We start from the raw sequence: 16,912 nt of genomic DNA on the forward strand, positions 1-16,912 counted from the left end.
ATATTGGCTGTACTAGACTGGACTACACAAGTACTGATTTTAAAAGGTAGAGACAGGTCAAAGATTACTAGATAAATATAAAGTCAGAGAGGAGAAAACCTCCAGGGGATTTAACCTGGCAGATCAACAGTAACAGCCTTGGCAAAAACAAACAGAAGGGACTTCCATCTCTTCTAATGTGGTTTCAGAAGGAGCTAGTATCTATGGCTATTATAGAATCAAAATGATCTAGCAGTTGAAAGCTGATTGAAGCTCTTGCTCTACCGGTGCTTTGCTAGGACTTCACTCCTACTCTTCTGGCTAGGAAAATCAAAGGCATGGAGATTAGGCAATACAATATGAAGATCATAGAATCATAGAATGGAAGGACCTTAATATCATCTAGTTGTAACCCCCCTGCCAGGAGCAGAGACACTTCACACTAAACCATGCCACCCAAGACTCTGTCAAGCCTGTCCTTAAACACTGCCAGGGATGGAGCATTCACAACTTCCTTGTGTAACCTGTTCCAGTGCCTCACCACCCTAACAGTAAAGAACTTCTTCCTTAGATCTAAGTTTAAACCCATTACCCCTTGTCCTGTCACTGCAATCTCTGATGAATGGTCCTTCTCCAGCATCCTTGTAGACCCCCTTCAGGTATTGGAAGGCTACTATCAGATCCACCTTAAGCCTTTCATTTAGGTAGAATGAAGATTTGCTGGTACACAGCTGGGGACAGATTTTGGCTTCTGCAAACAGTTCTTGTTTGCTTGACACATAGGTTTTAACTGCTTCTTTAATAGTACCATAGCTAAGAATTTTCAGTAAGTTTGGTTTTGATTTGAAGGACTGGTAACTACAGGAACAGGTAGGTCGAAATACTCTTTCAAAACAGAAGCTATGAGGATCACATGAAAAGTTTGCTGAAATTTCTTCCTTTGTAAAGCTTTGTTCCTCTGAAGGAAAACTGCAATATTATATCACTGGTTTGTGATGCACCATCCCCCCCCCCAAAAAAAAAAACCAAAAAAACCAAAAGCATAAATGACCACAAATTTGCCTTAAAGTAGCTTAAGAAATAATAATTTCAAAATAATGAACACTTCTAAAGAGCTGCACTCCAGGAAATTAGAAGAGTCTGCAATACAGGAACATAAACACATAGCAAAGGTGGAAATCATTCATGGCTGCTGTTACTTAAGTGCTTACATATCCACATGTCTGGCCAGGATCTTGCTCCGATGTTCTCCAATGGGACCGTCTGATAGGAATTAGCACTAAATGCGAGCCATCAAGGAGAGCTTAGGACTGTTCATGCTCCAAGTGTTTCAGGGCAATCAATAACAGAATTGCAGAGCTGAACAGTTCTGAACAATGTGAGACCACAGAACAATGTGGTCAACAATGAACCACATCCATACCCCATGTGGTTCAAAGGTACAGATAAGACACGTCCCAGATAACATTTGGTTAAGCTGTTCTTAAACAATGGCAAAGCTAGGATCCTTCACAAGTTCCCCAAGCGGTTTATTTCAATGCTTCACTGCTAGAAAGTTCTTCCTAGCTGAAACATAAGCCTTATTCTTACTTCCAGAGTACAAGAAGAACAGATTGTATCCTGAATATACTGTTCTTTGCAATACAGGGTTGGGTTTGGGTTTTTTTTGTTCTTTTTACATATATGAACATTGTTAGCCTCTCTTCCCTCACTGTTTTCTTGAGCCCTTATATTCTGTCTTCTGCTCTGTTTCCCTGGTATACTTACACAGTGGGTTTTGTTTGGTCTTTTTTTCCTGCCTAATTGTGGGACATTTATCTTGCCCCTGTTGAATGACATCCTATTTTTATTGAGACATGACCAGTTTGTGGGGATTCTTTGGAATTCTACCCTTTTCCCAACATACACCAGCTCCTCACATCTTGGTGGTATCTGCAAATTGATGAGACAGTCTACAGTCTGTCATTTAGGTCTTCATTGACAATACCAAATACCATGGGGCCTAGGACAGATCTGTGCAGAACCTGGCTTAATATTGTCTTTCACTTGGTTAACAGAGTTAAGTCTATTTATTTAGACTGTGGTTCTTCAATTTGCTTAAGAAAATGTCACTAAAATTTGTCATTTGTGTAGTGTAAAAGCCAAGATATGCAATTTCTACTGTTTCTCCTTTATCTTCAAGATTGATCAACCTATCACAGACTAAATTCAAACTGATGTGTTCTGACAGCTCACATTAGCTGTTACTTATCTCTTTATTATCAGCCTTGGGCTCTGCAAGGGATGGCAGTAGGCAGAGTCCCAGGGTGGGCTGCCAGCCACAAAAAGCCTGACACACAGGCTCAACAGCTCCTTTGAGAACTGCTAGATACCTCTTCACATGCATGATGGTGGGAGCATCAGCATACTTCAGTTACTACTGAAGAAAGAGAGTCTCTTTCTCTCCTTGAAAAGCTAATTGGAACATGGAGGCAGGGTCTTTCTTCTGGAAGAGGTATGAAGGACTCAGGAGCAGCAGAGAACTGAAGGAGACCATGCTATATACTGGAAGGAAAGCATGGCCAAGCAGGCAAGATGGGGAGGAACAGCTGGTATCTGGAAATTGAGAGACAGGCTGAGAAGAAGGGGAAGGCTGCTTGGAAAAGGTGGCTTTTTTTGGGCTCTCCAGACATTTGTGGATCCACACCTCATTTAGCATTAATCCCTCCCTATGGAGAGAGACAACCTGTCGTACAGTTTGGATTTTAATTTTCCACACGTTTCCCTGCAAGCAGAAACATACGGGCATGTTTAGGCGTTTTTGGTACCTGGAGAGGAATAAATGAGAGCCACTAGCTGTAAAGCTGTACTGACATTCTGATATTTCCTTTTCATCCCATTAAGGTTGTCCGGGAACTAGGAGTCAGCTGATCAGATTATTGCCAGACATTATCAAACTGTCTATAATTAGCTTTATATTGGTGAGAAGCCAGAAAATCCTCTTTGTTTGCAAGCTTGGACTATAGAGAGAGAAGAGAAATATTTCATGGACGAGATTGTTTGGAAACTGCAGATCCTAATTAGTGTCTCAGCCTAGTAGTGAAACTGCATGCAGCATTTCTCTGGAAAAAATAAAAGAGCTTTAAATATCCTCTTTTGAGGAATGCTGGGCTGCATTCTTGAAAGGCACAGCACACATGGAGTTCAGTGCAGATATGAATGCTTTACCACCTCTGACCTGCTCCCTTTGTGTGGGCTTCTTACACTCCTGCACATTATATGGCTGCTTTTAGTGCCAAACTGGATTCAAAATTTAACACAGGTTAAGACGTAAGTGAAAGATTGGGCTGTGCCATCCACATATAGCCTGTGCAGTCTGCACACTCAGGATCAAGATCTTCAGAGAAATTTGGATACACATTCCAGTAGTCCAGATCTTTTTAATGCTGTACATTAAAATTACACTAGTTCAAGTTCAAATTTACTTTTAAACTAAGATAACCCTTTACATTTTCAGCATCACCTGATGAAGCACATTCTGCCCGTTTTATTTTAGAAATTAATTTAGAATACTAAGATGTCAGTGAAATTTTCAGTCTCATGTGGTGATGGCATCCCTTTTGATTCTTCCAATGGACACTGCAAGTTCTATGTGCTCTTTGTAAACACCATTTACACAGACTGCAGCATGCAAAGATTAATGATACATCCATTTATAGCATGGTTAGAAGATTGCTGTCTATTCAAAGACAAGTATTTTTTTCCTTTTTGTCCCCATTTTCTTTTGTTGTTGTTGTATTCCAATAATTTTTCTTCCCAAACACTTACATCAAACCAGAACTTGTCACTATCATGTTTTCACATTTCTGAAGAAGAGCATCACTAAGAGTGATGCCAAGCCTTCTGAAGTAATGGAAGCATGAGATTCTCCTAGTCTGCCCTATTATTTCAAGTCTTAAAGAGATGAGAATAAAGTCTGTTCAGTGATATATAAAGGTCTTAATCAAATGTCTGAATAAAACCCTGAAGCAGTTATATCAAAGCATCAATCATGTTTTCCAAAGTAGAACCAGAGCAAGAACATGCACCATCTTCTTGCAATTTAAACGTATTTTAAGCAAGCTAATGGCTGCTATACTTAGGGCAAGATCATATCAGAAAGCAAAGTATTTTGCAGAGTTTAATTGTGGTTATTTCTGGGAATGTCTTTGTCAGTTTGTGAAATACACATTGAGTTTGTAGTGGTTGGAGTACCTAGCAATCACTAAGGAGTAATAATCCACATAGGCTAAGCTCCAGCAGTAGAGACAAGAATAGATAAAGAAGGAATATTCACCTCAGATTTAAGCAGTAATGGGTTTAGATAATTCCCTCTGCTTTCCAACCAAACAAATCAATACAGGCTGTGGTTGTTTTTCAGTCTAAGGATTGGAACCATAGAATGATTTGGATTGGAAAGCACCTTAAGATCACCTAGTTCCAGCTCCCTGACATGGGCAGGGATGCTTCACACGAGACTGTATCACCCAAGGCTCTGTCCAACCTGGCACTGAACATTGCCAGGGATGGAGCATTTACCCTCTTTGGGCAACCCATTCTAATGCCTTACCACCCTCACAGTAAAGAACTTCTTCCTTATATCTAATCTAAACTTCCCCTCTTTAAGTCTGAACCCCTTACCACTCAACCTATTGCTACAGTCCATGAAGAAGAGTCCCTCTCTGGCATCCATGTAGGCCCCCTTCAGATACTGGAGGGCTGCTATGAGGTCTCCACAAAGCTTCTCTTCTCCAGGCTGTTCTTAACAAAAGGAAAGCAAAGGTCATTTGGATTCAGACCCTTCCGCATGGGTATATGAAGAGTGGTTCAAACAGATGACTTGCTATTAGCTCTTGCATAAGATACCTGTTCCAGACTCCAGGGAATATTTCAAGGGCTAGCTTTCAGCATTGCAGGTTAGTATCCCTTGATTAATATAGTCAGCAGAAAAAAAGATGTTTCAGAGCATGTGATGGTGGATAAGTGATCTGCTAGTGGAGCTGCTGCCACATAGGGTGATACGTTTGCTCTGCTTGGATTTCACTGCTGTAAATGCTCCTCTTGGTCCCCAGAGCTGGCTGCACTGCCTCTATGTCCTTAGCACCTTGCCCCACACTCTGACCTCTCCTTCTCCCCTCAGACTTTGCCTCCACAAAAGACCTGAACTCTCCACCCATACACCCCTTTCACTACATCAACAGTTCTGTGTCTCTGTCCTCCCATGGCTCTCAGCCCCAGTCTCCTCTCCTTGCAAGCATCTGTCTCCCTCTCTTACTGTCATAACCAAGACAATTCCTCTCAGCTTGGTTTCCACTTTCTGCTCTTCTTTCTTTCTGTGACCAGTGAGCCAATAAGAGAAATTTTTGCTCTCTCAGTTTCCAAATCCCTGCTTTTTGCTAGCTCACATTGTGCCCAGGGTGGACTGAGTATTCAAAGGATATGGGTACCAAATTCAAGAACATCTCTACAGTGAGCTATCTGCAGTCCTATACTGGTTTTATTTTCAGAAGGTTATCAGTTGGCCAGCTATAGATTACCTTAGGGATAACAGAAGGCACCTGCTTGACACGAATGATATCTGCCAGATTTCAGTTTGCAAAGCTAAAGGGTGAGAGGGCATGAGGCAAATCCAAAGAGACAGTCACCAGAGATCTTTAACAAGGGAAAAATAAGGTATGTTTCCCTAGCCTGTTTGTCAAAAGTACCCTGTCAGTCTTGGCTGACAAACAGACATTAAAGCAGTCATGGCACATGGAATATTTTAGTCCAAAAACTTACAAGACCAGTAAAATTACAAGCAACTGACTGTTTCCTACATCAGAAGAACCAAGGCAATCTTAAAAACATGCAGTGCTGCAAGCTTACCTGAGTGACTGTGAACAAGGCAGGAGTTCGTGGAACATGAATGTGCAACCCAAGATTTTCCTGTAGGGCAAGGACATCTTCATCTCCCAAAACAGCAAATGGAATTCCTGTTATGACTAACACAGTGTGCTATGCCCAAGAAACATGCCACAGGGTAGGGATATGCTAACATTGTTCGCATGGTAATTTGGCTCACCCTCCTAAGTGTTCTATAACATGGGTAGATCTTGAGCCTTGCCTACAGCAGGAGTTCAGCCACTGGTATAAACTATGTCTGGAGGATTGTTCTGGCATGCAGGTTTATCCTTTGATGAAAATTGCCATGTAGGCAAGGCTCTTCATATAGTTGTTCAAAATCTCCATGTTAAAAGCCTTACATCTTACTTCCAGACTTAGTTCTTAGCTCAGACAAAATTAGAAGCCAAAAGTTCAGGACAAACTGAGCTATTTGCATAATGCACAGAGGTATTCACACACAAAAGGTTTCTCCGGTAAGATGCTAACTAACAGTGCTTCCAGCTGAACTTCATTTTGAGGGCTCAGAGAACAGCTATAAAAGTGAGAAAAGCTGAAAAACACACTGTTTTCACTGAGAGACTGCAGGCACTTCTTGATGCAGGCTATTAAAGAAAGGGTGAAAGAGTGACTTGATCTGAGTCTCAGAGTACCAGTGCAACAAGGAAACACAAGCTATTCAGGGTAGCAAAGGTGTGGCTAGTAATGCACCAGTGGCTAGTAATTGCAGCTGAACAAACAAAAAAGGTCAGTATAGAAATGTAGTGACATTTCTTAAACAAGTAATTAGGCTTTGGGAGAAGAGGGCTGTCGTGGATCTTTTCTCTGTGATGCTTGTCAAACCTAGATATCTGCCTGAAAGATACTCTGGAATTGAAAAATAATTCTAGGTGCAATAAGACAGAATCCAGATCCCTGAAATGCCAGGATTTAGTTACATCTTCCCACCTATCACTAACTACAGCTACTAATAAAGGTTAAATGTAGGATGTATTTTGGCTCTACAGGTGCTCTATATTTTACTTAACTTTGTGCTGAGCAGGGCCACACAAATTAGCTCTAACAGTACAGTTATCTACTGGTACCAGATCTGTACTGTACCACTCAAATTGCTGCATCTCATGGCACTGAATGGCATAGATTGAGTCCACAAATTAGAATTCAGGCTTAACACCCCTCTTACAAAGAAAACCAGCCAAATTCCTATTTCCTTGCTTAAACATCAGCAGTCAGTTGGGAAGCATGATGGACAGGGTGCCTCCATTGGAGCTAATAGCATTAACCTTTTTGCCCTCCCCATAGCGCATTTCACCCAGTAGTTTCCAATGGCTTATTTACATCAGATAGGGACTCTTCATCACCATGTGACATACACAGTTTTAAAAAATTAGGAGTTACTTATCACTTAAGCTGACACAAGAAATCAGTTGCCAAATTGAGAATGATGACCAAGGATGCTGAGAACCATCTCACACTGCAGAGAAGCAGGACGGCGCTACATTTTGAGCTGCAGAGATATAGCCACCAGCTGCTGTATCACAATGATACCTGCAGGGAACAGGTAACTACAGGTTTGCATCTACAAGTAAAGGATACCCTTCTAATCACCAGAGAGCTTTTAGAAATAGTGCTGTATGGGATCAAGCCCATTCAGTTTCAAGAAAGCGTGAGGAACCTCCTGGATTCAGTCTCTTTGAGTGAGCTCTGTTCCTCAGAAGGTTTCACTCTTTTGTTCCTCAAAAGGATATTATGAACCAATGAGGATGATGAAGTGCTGATGTGGTAAACAAACACTCCCCAACAGAGATGCACGTCTGTTTAGGAAAACAACATGTTTTCAAAACAACTCTCCCCTGACTTAAGTAGAAAGTACAAGAGTTCCATGTCTCTTCCAATTCTGAAAGCCGTGTTATTAACAGCCTCAATATTTGCATTGAATCACAGTCCATTAAGATCATTTCAGTCCACCAAGAACTGAAAGCACGCACATCTAAATATTTATAAGATAGATACTCCCTCCAGGTTCATTTTCCAGCAGCCTCTTCCAGTGCTGGCTCTCCAAATGGCCAACTCTTCCAGCAGAACTGTTTCATGCCATCCATCTGCTTGCTTTGTTCAGATAAACACACGTCTCTCTTTCTAGCCATGTGGTACTGACTTTTCTGCCATGTGCATGGCTAGCGGGGATGCCCTGCAGAATCTTTACTGTGAGTCACGTAGAGAACCCAGCTGGGTATCTGGGAGCCCATTTGGGTTTACAAGTGAACAGGGTGTGGGAAACTTTTCTTTTAAACCAACCCATGAAGCAAGTCCAGTATGGAATTACTGAGTTAATACACATGAATAGGCTGCCTGTCATCTTTCACAGAATCCTTTCTGTGACTCTGACTGGAAATACCGAGTAATAAATGAACAGAGAGACTGAAATCCACCCCCCTCAGTTTCTCTGAAAAGCCGTTTCACAGAACGTGAAAGGCTGGATCAGATTGGCAGCATGCAGAAAGCTACTGCCACTGCTGTACATGCTACTGGTCAGCAGATAAACAAAGCAATCCCGTTTCCAGGGCTGTGGAGCCAGCAGCAAATTTACACAGCCATCTTTTTAATAGCTTTGAAAAATAAAGGAAAACAAGGCACAGTCATTTCAAGCTCCATTAGAAACCGAGTGAGAAAAATCAATGTTTGACAAATAGGAAGGGACAAATTCTGGATAAGGAAATGCTGCTAAGCTTAGAAATATCTGTGTGTTTTAACTGGCAATCAAATAAGCAAGCGATCAGATGCCTTTGAAATACCTATGCACTTTAATGGCAGGAGCTGTTAAAATATATGGAGAGTCCATCATTAAAGCAAATGGGACGATGCTGTTGTTGGTAATTACTGTGTCACTCAGCCAAACATACCTGCAGTGGGGATAGTTTTGCAGTCCTTGCTCAATATATCTATACCATCCATTCTCTACTGATAAAAGCCTGTTTATGACTGTTCCCAGTTAGCTATTTAAGCTTTAAGTTTGTACATGGATTAGGAATGCATTCTGTCCATGTCAACTGATTCCTATACTCAGACTAATTTAGGATGGAAGGAATCTCAATATCATCTGGCCAACCTCCTGCTCATGAAACGTGAAGTGAGGTACAGAGGGGGTACAGAGCTTACTTTAGGGATGCAGGGTAAGGGCATCAAGAATGGTCATATCTCTGACCCAGCATCCTATCCTCTCAGCTGCAGGCTGCAGTTACCATGCAGAAAATGAAGTCTGACTTCATTGGTGAGACCTGAACTGTGACAACTTGGATTTCCAGGAGCAGTGAGTCTTCTCCTTGCCAGAGACACGCTGAGTAACACCACCTGCCATGGGAAATTTCTCTCCATGTGCTGGCACTTGTCACTGCCAGCCTCTGAACTGATCCTTGCAGTGGCATCCTGCCTGCCTTCCCCAGGTTGTGTCATTCCCAAAGTTGCTTTGGATTGCAGTGTCAGGTGGGCTCATAGATAGCACATTTCCCCAGAGTTGTGACTGCACCATGCCCTATTCTTGTCAGTATTCCCAAAACATTCTTAATGCTCAGTACACCTAATGAAGTGTAGAATGAAGTGTAGCCCACGGGTAAGCACTACACAAAGCCATGAACAGGGCTGTAAAGCTTGTCTCCAGGATCTCCCCTTTTCCTCTTTGTTTTGCTCCTACTTGTGGGAAACTCACTATGTGAATTTTATTCAGCTCCTCGACATTTATGCAACAATTATCCTGCAGCACACAGAGTCCTCAGCTTCCTTAAGGTGCTTACCTTTTCCTTTAGAAAGTCAGCAGAACTAACCTCTTGGGATGAACTTGTGTTGCAATACTTTACAGAAAGCGCACAGTCTAACACATTTGTTCTTACAGCTCCAGGTGTCTCTGGTTTGCTAGCAGCACATTCCAGCAGAGCAGAGCCCCTTATCATTTCCTATAGCAAAACTCCATACAGGACCCCCTGGATAAAAAACATTCATATATTATTTGTAAATCTAAACCTAACAACCTTGGATGAAGCCAAATACAAAATTCGATCCAGTTTAGCCCCCATTTCCCTTGTCAGATAATTGTTTGACTCCCTTTTTGTGCTTTCCTGAGCTCCAGCCCTCAGCCCAAGAAGTGATTTTACTACAACTGTAGCCAGTCACTGCCACGAGACCATACACTGTTCCTGCTCTATGGAGGGAAGTTTACATCCTCCCCCACCCCAGAACAAACACAATCCCTTCACTTTGCAGTGCCAAAAATAGAAGCACTGGTATATAAATTGCGAACAATTGGATTTGGCAAACAATCTCTGTGACTGCACCCTTTCTGAATCACAGGGCTTAGTCATTTCCCTCACCTAAGCTGCTCTCTTCCCCCGTGAAAATTGCAGGAGCAGGAAGAAATACAGCACTAATATTCTCCCATTTGTCTGTCTGTCTCTCTGCCCATCATCCCCATCCCCTGCAGCCTGCCTCCTCCAGGCTGAGCTGGTGAACTATGAGCGAGTCAAGGAGTACTGCCTCAAAGTGCTTCAGAAAGAAGGAGAAAACTTCAAGGCTCTCTATCGATCAGGAGTGGCATTTTACCACCTGGGTGACTTCAACAAGGCCCTGTACTACCTGAAAGAGGCGAGATCCCGCCAGCCAACAGGTATCGGGAGAGTGGGGATGTGGCTTTGCTTTCAGTGCTTTTGCATTTCTTTTCCCCAGCCTTAGTGTGTCCCTGACTCAATTGCATTGATTTCCACAGGGATGAGCATGACTCACTGTATCCTTAGCTCTACTCCCCTTCAAGCACTCTCATGCAGTGCAGCAAGGTTTCAGTGCCCAAAGATTAACCACTGCTGAGGCAGCAGCACAACCTGGAAGATGACAGTATTGCTGGAATGCCGCCTGTGTGGATAGGATCCTGCCTCTCTTTCCCTCTCCTGTTTATTTTTGAAGAAGAAAGCTGAATGGGGAAGAGTGTATGCTGACCATTACATTTTCTGCCTCCAAGAAAACGCTTTTCTCCTTAGCAAAGCTAGCAGAATATTTCTAATTCTCAATAGCCATCCCTTCCACCATGCCAATGATGTGCTAGTATTTTACTTCGATCAGAGACAGACATTTACTCACAAAGCGTCCATCAGGACACTTCAACTTTTGTTGTGAAATCAGCCGCTTGCCTGTTCAAGTATCTGTCATCTCTGTGTCAGAACCCAGCAATTAATTTTGGGACAGCAAAGAAATTATATATTCAAACAACTTAGCTTTATGCTAAGAGAAGGATAAAATCACACTATGGATTAAACCATTTCTGTTGAGAGAAAAGAATTTTGTAACACTCAAATAAAAATTAAAGGATCATAAGGAAGGAAAATGGAAGCCCCAGAGTGCAGCCTTTCCATCTGAACCCAAGTGAGAGAAGTGAGAACTGGGTGTGAAACGGGAGTGAGCCTGGGTCCTGGCAGAGCACAGTGCAGTTTATATTCATTGAACTAGACAGGGAAGGCTGTCAGAGCTGAGTGTCCTCGACAATGCTACAGACATTGGCCTTGGAGGGCTCCTGCGGTGTCTGTGCCCTGGAGCAGCACCAGGGAGGGTGCGCTTAGGTGCGTGCTGGGATCTCCTTCCTCTTCCACAAGGGTGCTTGGTCCCATCTGCTGCACTTGGCCATGGGCTCCAGGAAGTCTGACAGGACAGCTGTACACCCCACACTCCCTCAGCAAATGTGATCAAAAGCTCAGTTTAACCTATTTTAGTTTACAGTGCACCCTTCTGCTTTCAGCCCTTGCCAGAACCAGGAAATGGAGAAGCCTATGCAGGAGAAAAAGAGTCAGTGGAAAATAGAAGTTGTCCTAACCTTGAGGTTCTGACTAGGCTCAGATGTGAAAAAGTCCTTTTAGCTGAGCTGCTTTGCTTCCATTTTTTAAATATGTATTTCTGTGCTCCCCCACCCCACACACCGCGTGATAATGTTTATTTGGTATTCCACATTGCTTCTTGAAATAAATACTAATTTATTCAACAGCAACAGCTTCAAATACCACAGCTTGCTACAAAAACATACCAGAAAGTATCCCCAAAGGCCCTTAATGTATACAGAAAACAGTTCTGGCCTTCAGCTCTGCATCAGAGACTCTTCACTGTTATTGTTAGACCAGTAAAGGCCATTGTTCCACTGTTTTATTTATGATTATGGAAAATGTGAAGGGTATTCTGGGGGAAAGAAGTGAATACATATAGTAAGAAGGGATGCGACTGTTAAAACACAGCAGTAGGAATCAGGTAACACTATCAAGAATTATTTTGTATCTGGAATAAGCCAGCATCTCCAGTTTCAGTGTCTCCATCTGCAAAATGCAATTGTTTTCTTTTATCTGAGGTTTCACTAGGCTCGCTGGTAAAAGCACTTGGCTATTATTACACTCATGTTTTATGTGTTCTTTTTTCTTTCTAATAAGGAGTGATTTTGGCACAAATCACTAGCAGCTATTTTCTTTGGTGGGGGAGATTTTAACTGGTAAAGAGGAATTAGCTAGCAAAGAGTTTTACTGTTCTAAAGTGCACAGCAAATCCCTTATGGCTATTTAATGTCTGCCAAGGGTGAAGGTTGAGTTTGTACTGATTTCTTACACTCCCTCCAAACAAAAATCACAAAAACTAATGGGAGTAACACAAGAGAATTGTATAACCCTCCTTAATCTAAGGGAGAGGGAAACCGCTGTTAAGTTGTGCAAAATGTACACGCAGCCCTCCATAAACTCTGTGTTCAGAGGCTGGTGCACCGTGAGCAACCAAATGTACTCCTTACATTCAAGCCTCATTCAGCTCTTTTCCACTGGTGGGGCCACATTTTGTTGAGATAGGTACTGACTGAGATTGAGACTGTATCATCAGCTGGTCTGGTAGTATTTGAGCACTCAGTTTCTGCTGGCCCGGTGCTGAAAGCTGGTGTTCAGACATCACATGGACTGCACATACAAGCCAGATTTCCCGTGCCGTATAGAGCAGGCTCAGAGCCGACCTCAGGAGCTGCCTTCCTGAACCCCTGCAACTCAGAAGTCCTGGGAACAAAATCCAGGCTACAGTGTGTGCAGCACAGGTAAGCAATTGGACTCTGAAGCCACAGGGAGAAGTAGAAATGACCTTTAAAATGGCAAGAGGCCATGCTGCACAAGAGCATAGGCACAGTCTTAAGAGCCAAGAGACATGTTCCCATTGCAGCTTTGCCAGCATCTCTTTGTATGCATCTGAGCCCTCATCTGAGTTGTCCTTACCTGTTATTTCCACATTAGCAGAAGGGGATCACTTCTTCCTCCCTGAGAGATGAGTCTTCATTAACCCTTACATGTAGCTTTGAAATACTTCAGCAGGCAGAGCTAGTATGATGCAATGCTATTTGAAGGATAAGACTTGACAAAGTCAGGGCTCCACTTCTGTTAACAGAGTACTGCTCTCATTGGTGAAGTAGTGGCCCTCAAAAAGAAAGCAAAACAAGCTAAAACCTGCCTAGGAGATTTATAATTAGCTTGCAATGGGAGTATCTCCCACCTTCTATCAGGCTACACCTTATTTTGCCCCTGGCTTTCCAGGCGTGTGGAAATCTCCCAAGTGAGTAAAACTGTGCCATCAGCAGCTAGCTCCCTTACCTGCAAGCCAAAGGGAGCTGGCAAACTTTAATTCCCCAATTATGCATTGAACCCACCTCCACCCCAGCCAGGTGTTGAGTCCCTGCAGGCTCAGGCAGGTGTGATTTCCTGTGATGCCTGTGCAGTTATCACTTGTCACCTGTACCAAGCAGACTTTCAATGTGTGAACCTCAGCAGCAGGGACGTGTAACCAGAGCCATCAAAGCCTAGAAGGGCACAGAGCAGAGAGGCTGCATGGAGGCACAGGCAGCATAGCAAGACCCCTGCTGCCTATACTGCCTTTACACTGCTGGGAGTCAGCCGCTTGCCTGCCATGTGCACTGATTTTATTTTAGGCCTAAAATTCAGGGCTACCCCTTCAGCCAAATGTCTTCACTTGTGGAGGATGCACAACTAAAACCAATTCTGTTCTTTAAAAAGTTGGTTTAAAATCTGCTGGGCTTGTATGAAATGCTATTGCATGAACAGCCCAGGATACTGCTGCAGCTTGTCTAGCACAAGCAACAGCAGAGCTTCTTGGCTCAGTAAGAATGCCCCTCATGGGGCAAGTAACTTAATCACTGAGTCACACCCTTGGGACTGACCAGGCAGTTAACTTGCAGAAGGCTCAGTAGGGAGGTCACAGCAGCTTTGCCACAGCCCACTGCTACCCCATGGAGAGCTCTGTGGGAGGGGAAACCCATCCATCTCCCACAGGTTCATCTCTGGCTGAAGGCACAACTCATGTTTAAAGGAAATTTATGTTTAGAGGAAACTTTGTACCCACAATTGCTTTGGTGGGTGCAGTACCCACACTTGCTAGTGCTGGACATGTTACCAGTAATTTGTCCATCTCTTTGAAAGCTCAAGCACCTCTCATTTCCCTAGCTGGTGTGGTTTGGATGAGGAGACAAGCTTGCCCTCTGACTGTGGTCTGCAGTGTACTTCAGATTGGTTTCTGAAGATCTAATAATGGACTAAACTGGTCCTGGCTGTTTGTCTGAGTAAGGCTGTGAGGAAAGATCCATTTTAGAATCAATACATAAAGGGAAAGTGGCTACTTTTTTGCTTGCTTGTTTCTGATACCACATGGATTTATCATTATGTGGGTGCTGTGTGCATGGGAAGTCACTCTCACAATACAAACCAACATGATTTGAGAAAGGATTGACCACAACTGCAGACTCAGGGGGTCTGTCTGGAAGCAAATACTTGTTTAGATCACCCTGTGCCGCAGGGTGAACAGGTTCCCTCATTGCTGAGGCCAAGAGGTAAAACAAAACTCACATGTTCTATGTATTGTGTTGATGCGCTGAAACACTGGAAGGAAAAAGAGGGCTCAGCTTATCACTTGCACAGCTCTCTAAAGGGATAAAAGGGTTCTCTGCTCCTAGGAGCTTCATTAGGTAGAACAGACAAGGCAGTTCGCAGCATATAGCATAGGGTAAAAAAATGCAGATAATAGTGTCATGGTGGAAGGACTTCCAAATACAAAATTTAAGGAAAGCAAGGGTACAAAGAGACTGTGAAGGATGTTCTTCCAAATTCAACTCATCATAGAAAAATGTGGGAAGAGTGAAATAGCCTGTAAAAGGAGGGTGAAAAGGCAGAGCATAACTACACAAAATGCTTGTATGCAGGCACTGAAGGAAGGGAAGCCAACAGAGATACTGTTCTACAAGAATAGGCGAGGATGGCTTGGATAATTTCAAGTGTGTGAGTTTACTGTGCTGACCAAAAGTGATCAGAGAGAAGGTAAAAACTAGCTGAGGCAAAATTGTGAGCAACAGGGATGGGAAGCACAAATCAGACCAGGTTCTCCAAAACCAAAGCTGCAGGGTTTGATTCAGAGCCCCTTCCAAACAATGCTGGTCCTGCAGGCAGTGCTGGAGCCATGTCACTCCCCAGGTGATGCACCAAGGATGAAGATGCAGTGTGTCTGTCTTCCACAGGGAGTTGTAACCATTGTATGTGTATGTGTGTGCTCTTTCCCTGCAGATACCAATGTCATACGATATATTCAGCTGACAGAGATGAAGCTCAGCAGATGTTCCCAGAGAGAGAAAGAAGCCTTGTGAAAATGAAGCCACATCAGCTGAAGTGCCCAAGGCAGAACATTTCCTTCCCAGAAGCTCATTTGGTGGATTTTCCTGTTTGCTCTGCCTCATCCTCATCTCCTCATCCATCCACTTGCCCTTGCTCTTCATTGAATCCCAGTCTGGAAAATAAAAGAGACTTAGACACTGGATACGGCTGCTTGCCAACCATGGTAATACCCTTCCCCATGGCAGGAGAGCACAATGGCTATAGCCAGCCTCATTCCAAGACAGTGTCACACACCTGGAGTAGGCCATGCTGGGGACTTTTCTGGTCCTGAGCTGACTGCCTATTACCTATTAGGGAAGCAACCCCAAGAACAACGTCTTCCTGACCATGCAAGTTGGAGACAAACAGTTCATGCTCTGAGTGATCACTGGAGCTTGGAAGAGCTGCGAAACCAAGAGAGTCACCGATCATTTCATAGGGGATGGCAAATGCCTTTTTACCATCAGTTCCCCGTGCCTGCTTCTCCAGTGTGTGTTATCTGCCTCCAGTGAGGGCTCACATGCTCTCAGTCTAATGCCAGTGAAAACTGTTTCTAAACATCCTCTTAATGAAAGCACAGAGCACCCTATGAAACCCCTGCAGAGCTGTCCCAGTGCTGGAGGAGAAGGCTGTGGGCTACCACAGAACAGTGTATGGACTGTGAGAGCGTGGTGTACAGTGTGAGGGAAAAACTGTGAAATAATGCATTAAAGGCAAATAAAAATTATTAATGGGCAACAAGTCCCGGCATTGCTTTTCAAAGGGACCTTTTGAATTCCCTGTGGCCAGACGCCATTGTCTAGGGGGGTTAGCATGGGATGGGGAAAAAGGGGCATCTCCATTCTTATTGTGGATCTGCCAATGCCTTGCTGTGTGATCTTGGGCAAGTCACTTAGCATCTCCGTGCCTCAGTTTCCCTGTCTGTACACTGGGGATAATACTACTTCCCTACCTCGCAGGGGTGTTGTGAGGATGTATTAGTTAATGTTTGTAATTAACAGTACAGTGATGTACAGTGCTGAGTATTATTAGTACATTGGATTGAGGTCTTAATTCTCCCACCTTTTGTTGGTGCTTCCTGTGTCCTGTTTTTGATTTTGTAGGAGAACATGGTGCTGGCAGGGCAGGACAGAGCAGGGCCAACAGCTTTGGAGCCCATTTCAGTAGCCCATAGGGCCTGTTTAGACCTCCTCCAGCAGTCTGATCACCCCTAAGAACTCAGGCTCCTTGGCTTAAAGGTCCTTTTCTGAAACTGCCAGTAATGAGATCAGAAAGTGCCACAAACACGTTTCCAATGTGTCTGCCCCATCAGTGGCCCATGGGGACCTGCT

At 43.5% G+C, this 16,912-nt stretch overlaps 1 protein-coding gene across 1 annotated transcript in view; it reads left to right on the forward strand.

Moving 5' to 3' along the window:
- TTC9 (tetratricopeptide repeat domain 9) overlaps positions 1-16,643 on the forward strand; it is a 29,139-nt gene extending 12,496 nt beyond the window's left edge. The window contains exons 2-3 of the mRNA XM_034062678.1: positions 10,352-10,534; positions 15,495-16,643. Of these exons, the coding sequence (XP_033918569.1) occupies positions 10,352-10,534; positions 15,495-15,574 (263 nt within the window). The 3' untranslated portion in view covers positions 15,575-16,643. The remainder of the gene's footprint in view (positions 1-10,351; positions 10,535-15,494) is intronic.
- The last annotated feature ends 269 nt before the right edge of the window (positions 16,644-16,912 follow it).

The sequence above is a fragment of the Melopsittacus undulatus genome, chromosome 4 (genome assembly GCF_012275295.1).
Source record: "Melopsittacus undulatus isolate bMelUnd1 chromosome 4, bMelUnd1.mat.Z, whole genome shotgun sequence".
NCBI classification, from domain to species: domain Eukaryota; kingdom Metazoa; phylum Chordata; class Aves; order Psittaciformes; family Psittaculidae; genus Melopsittacus; species Melopsittacus undulatus.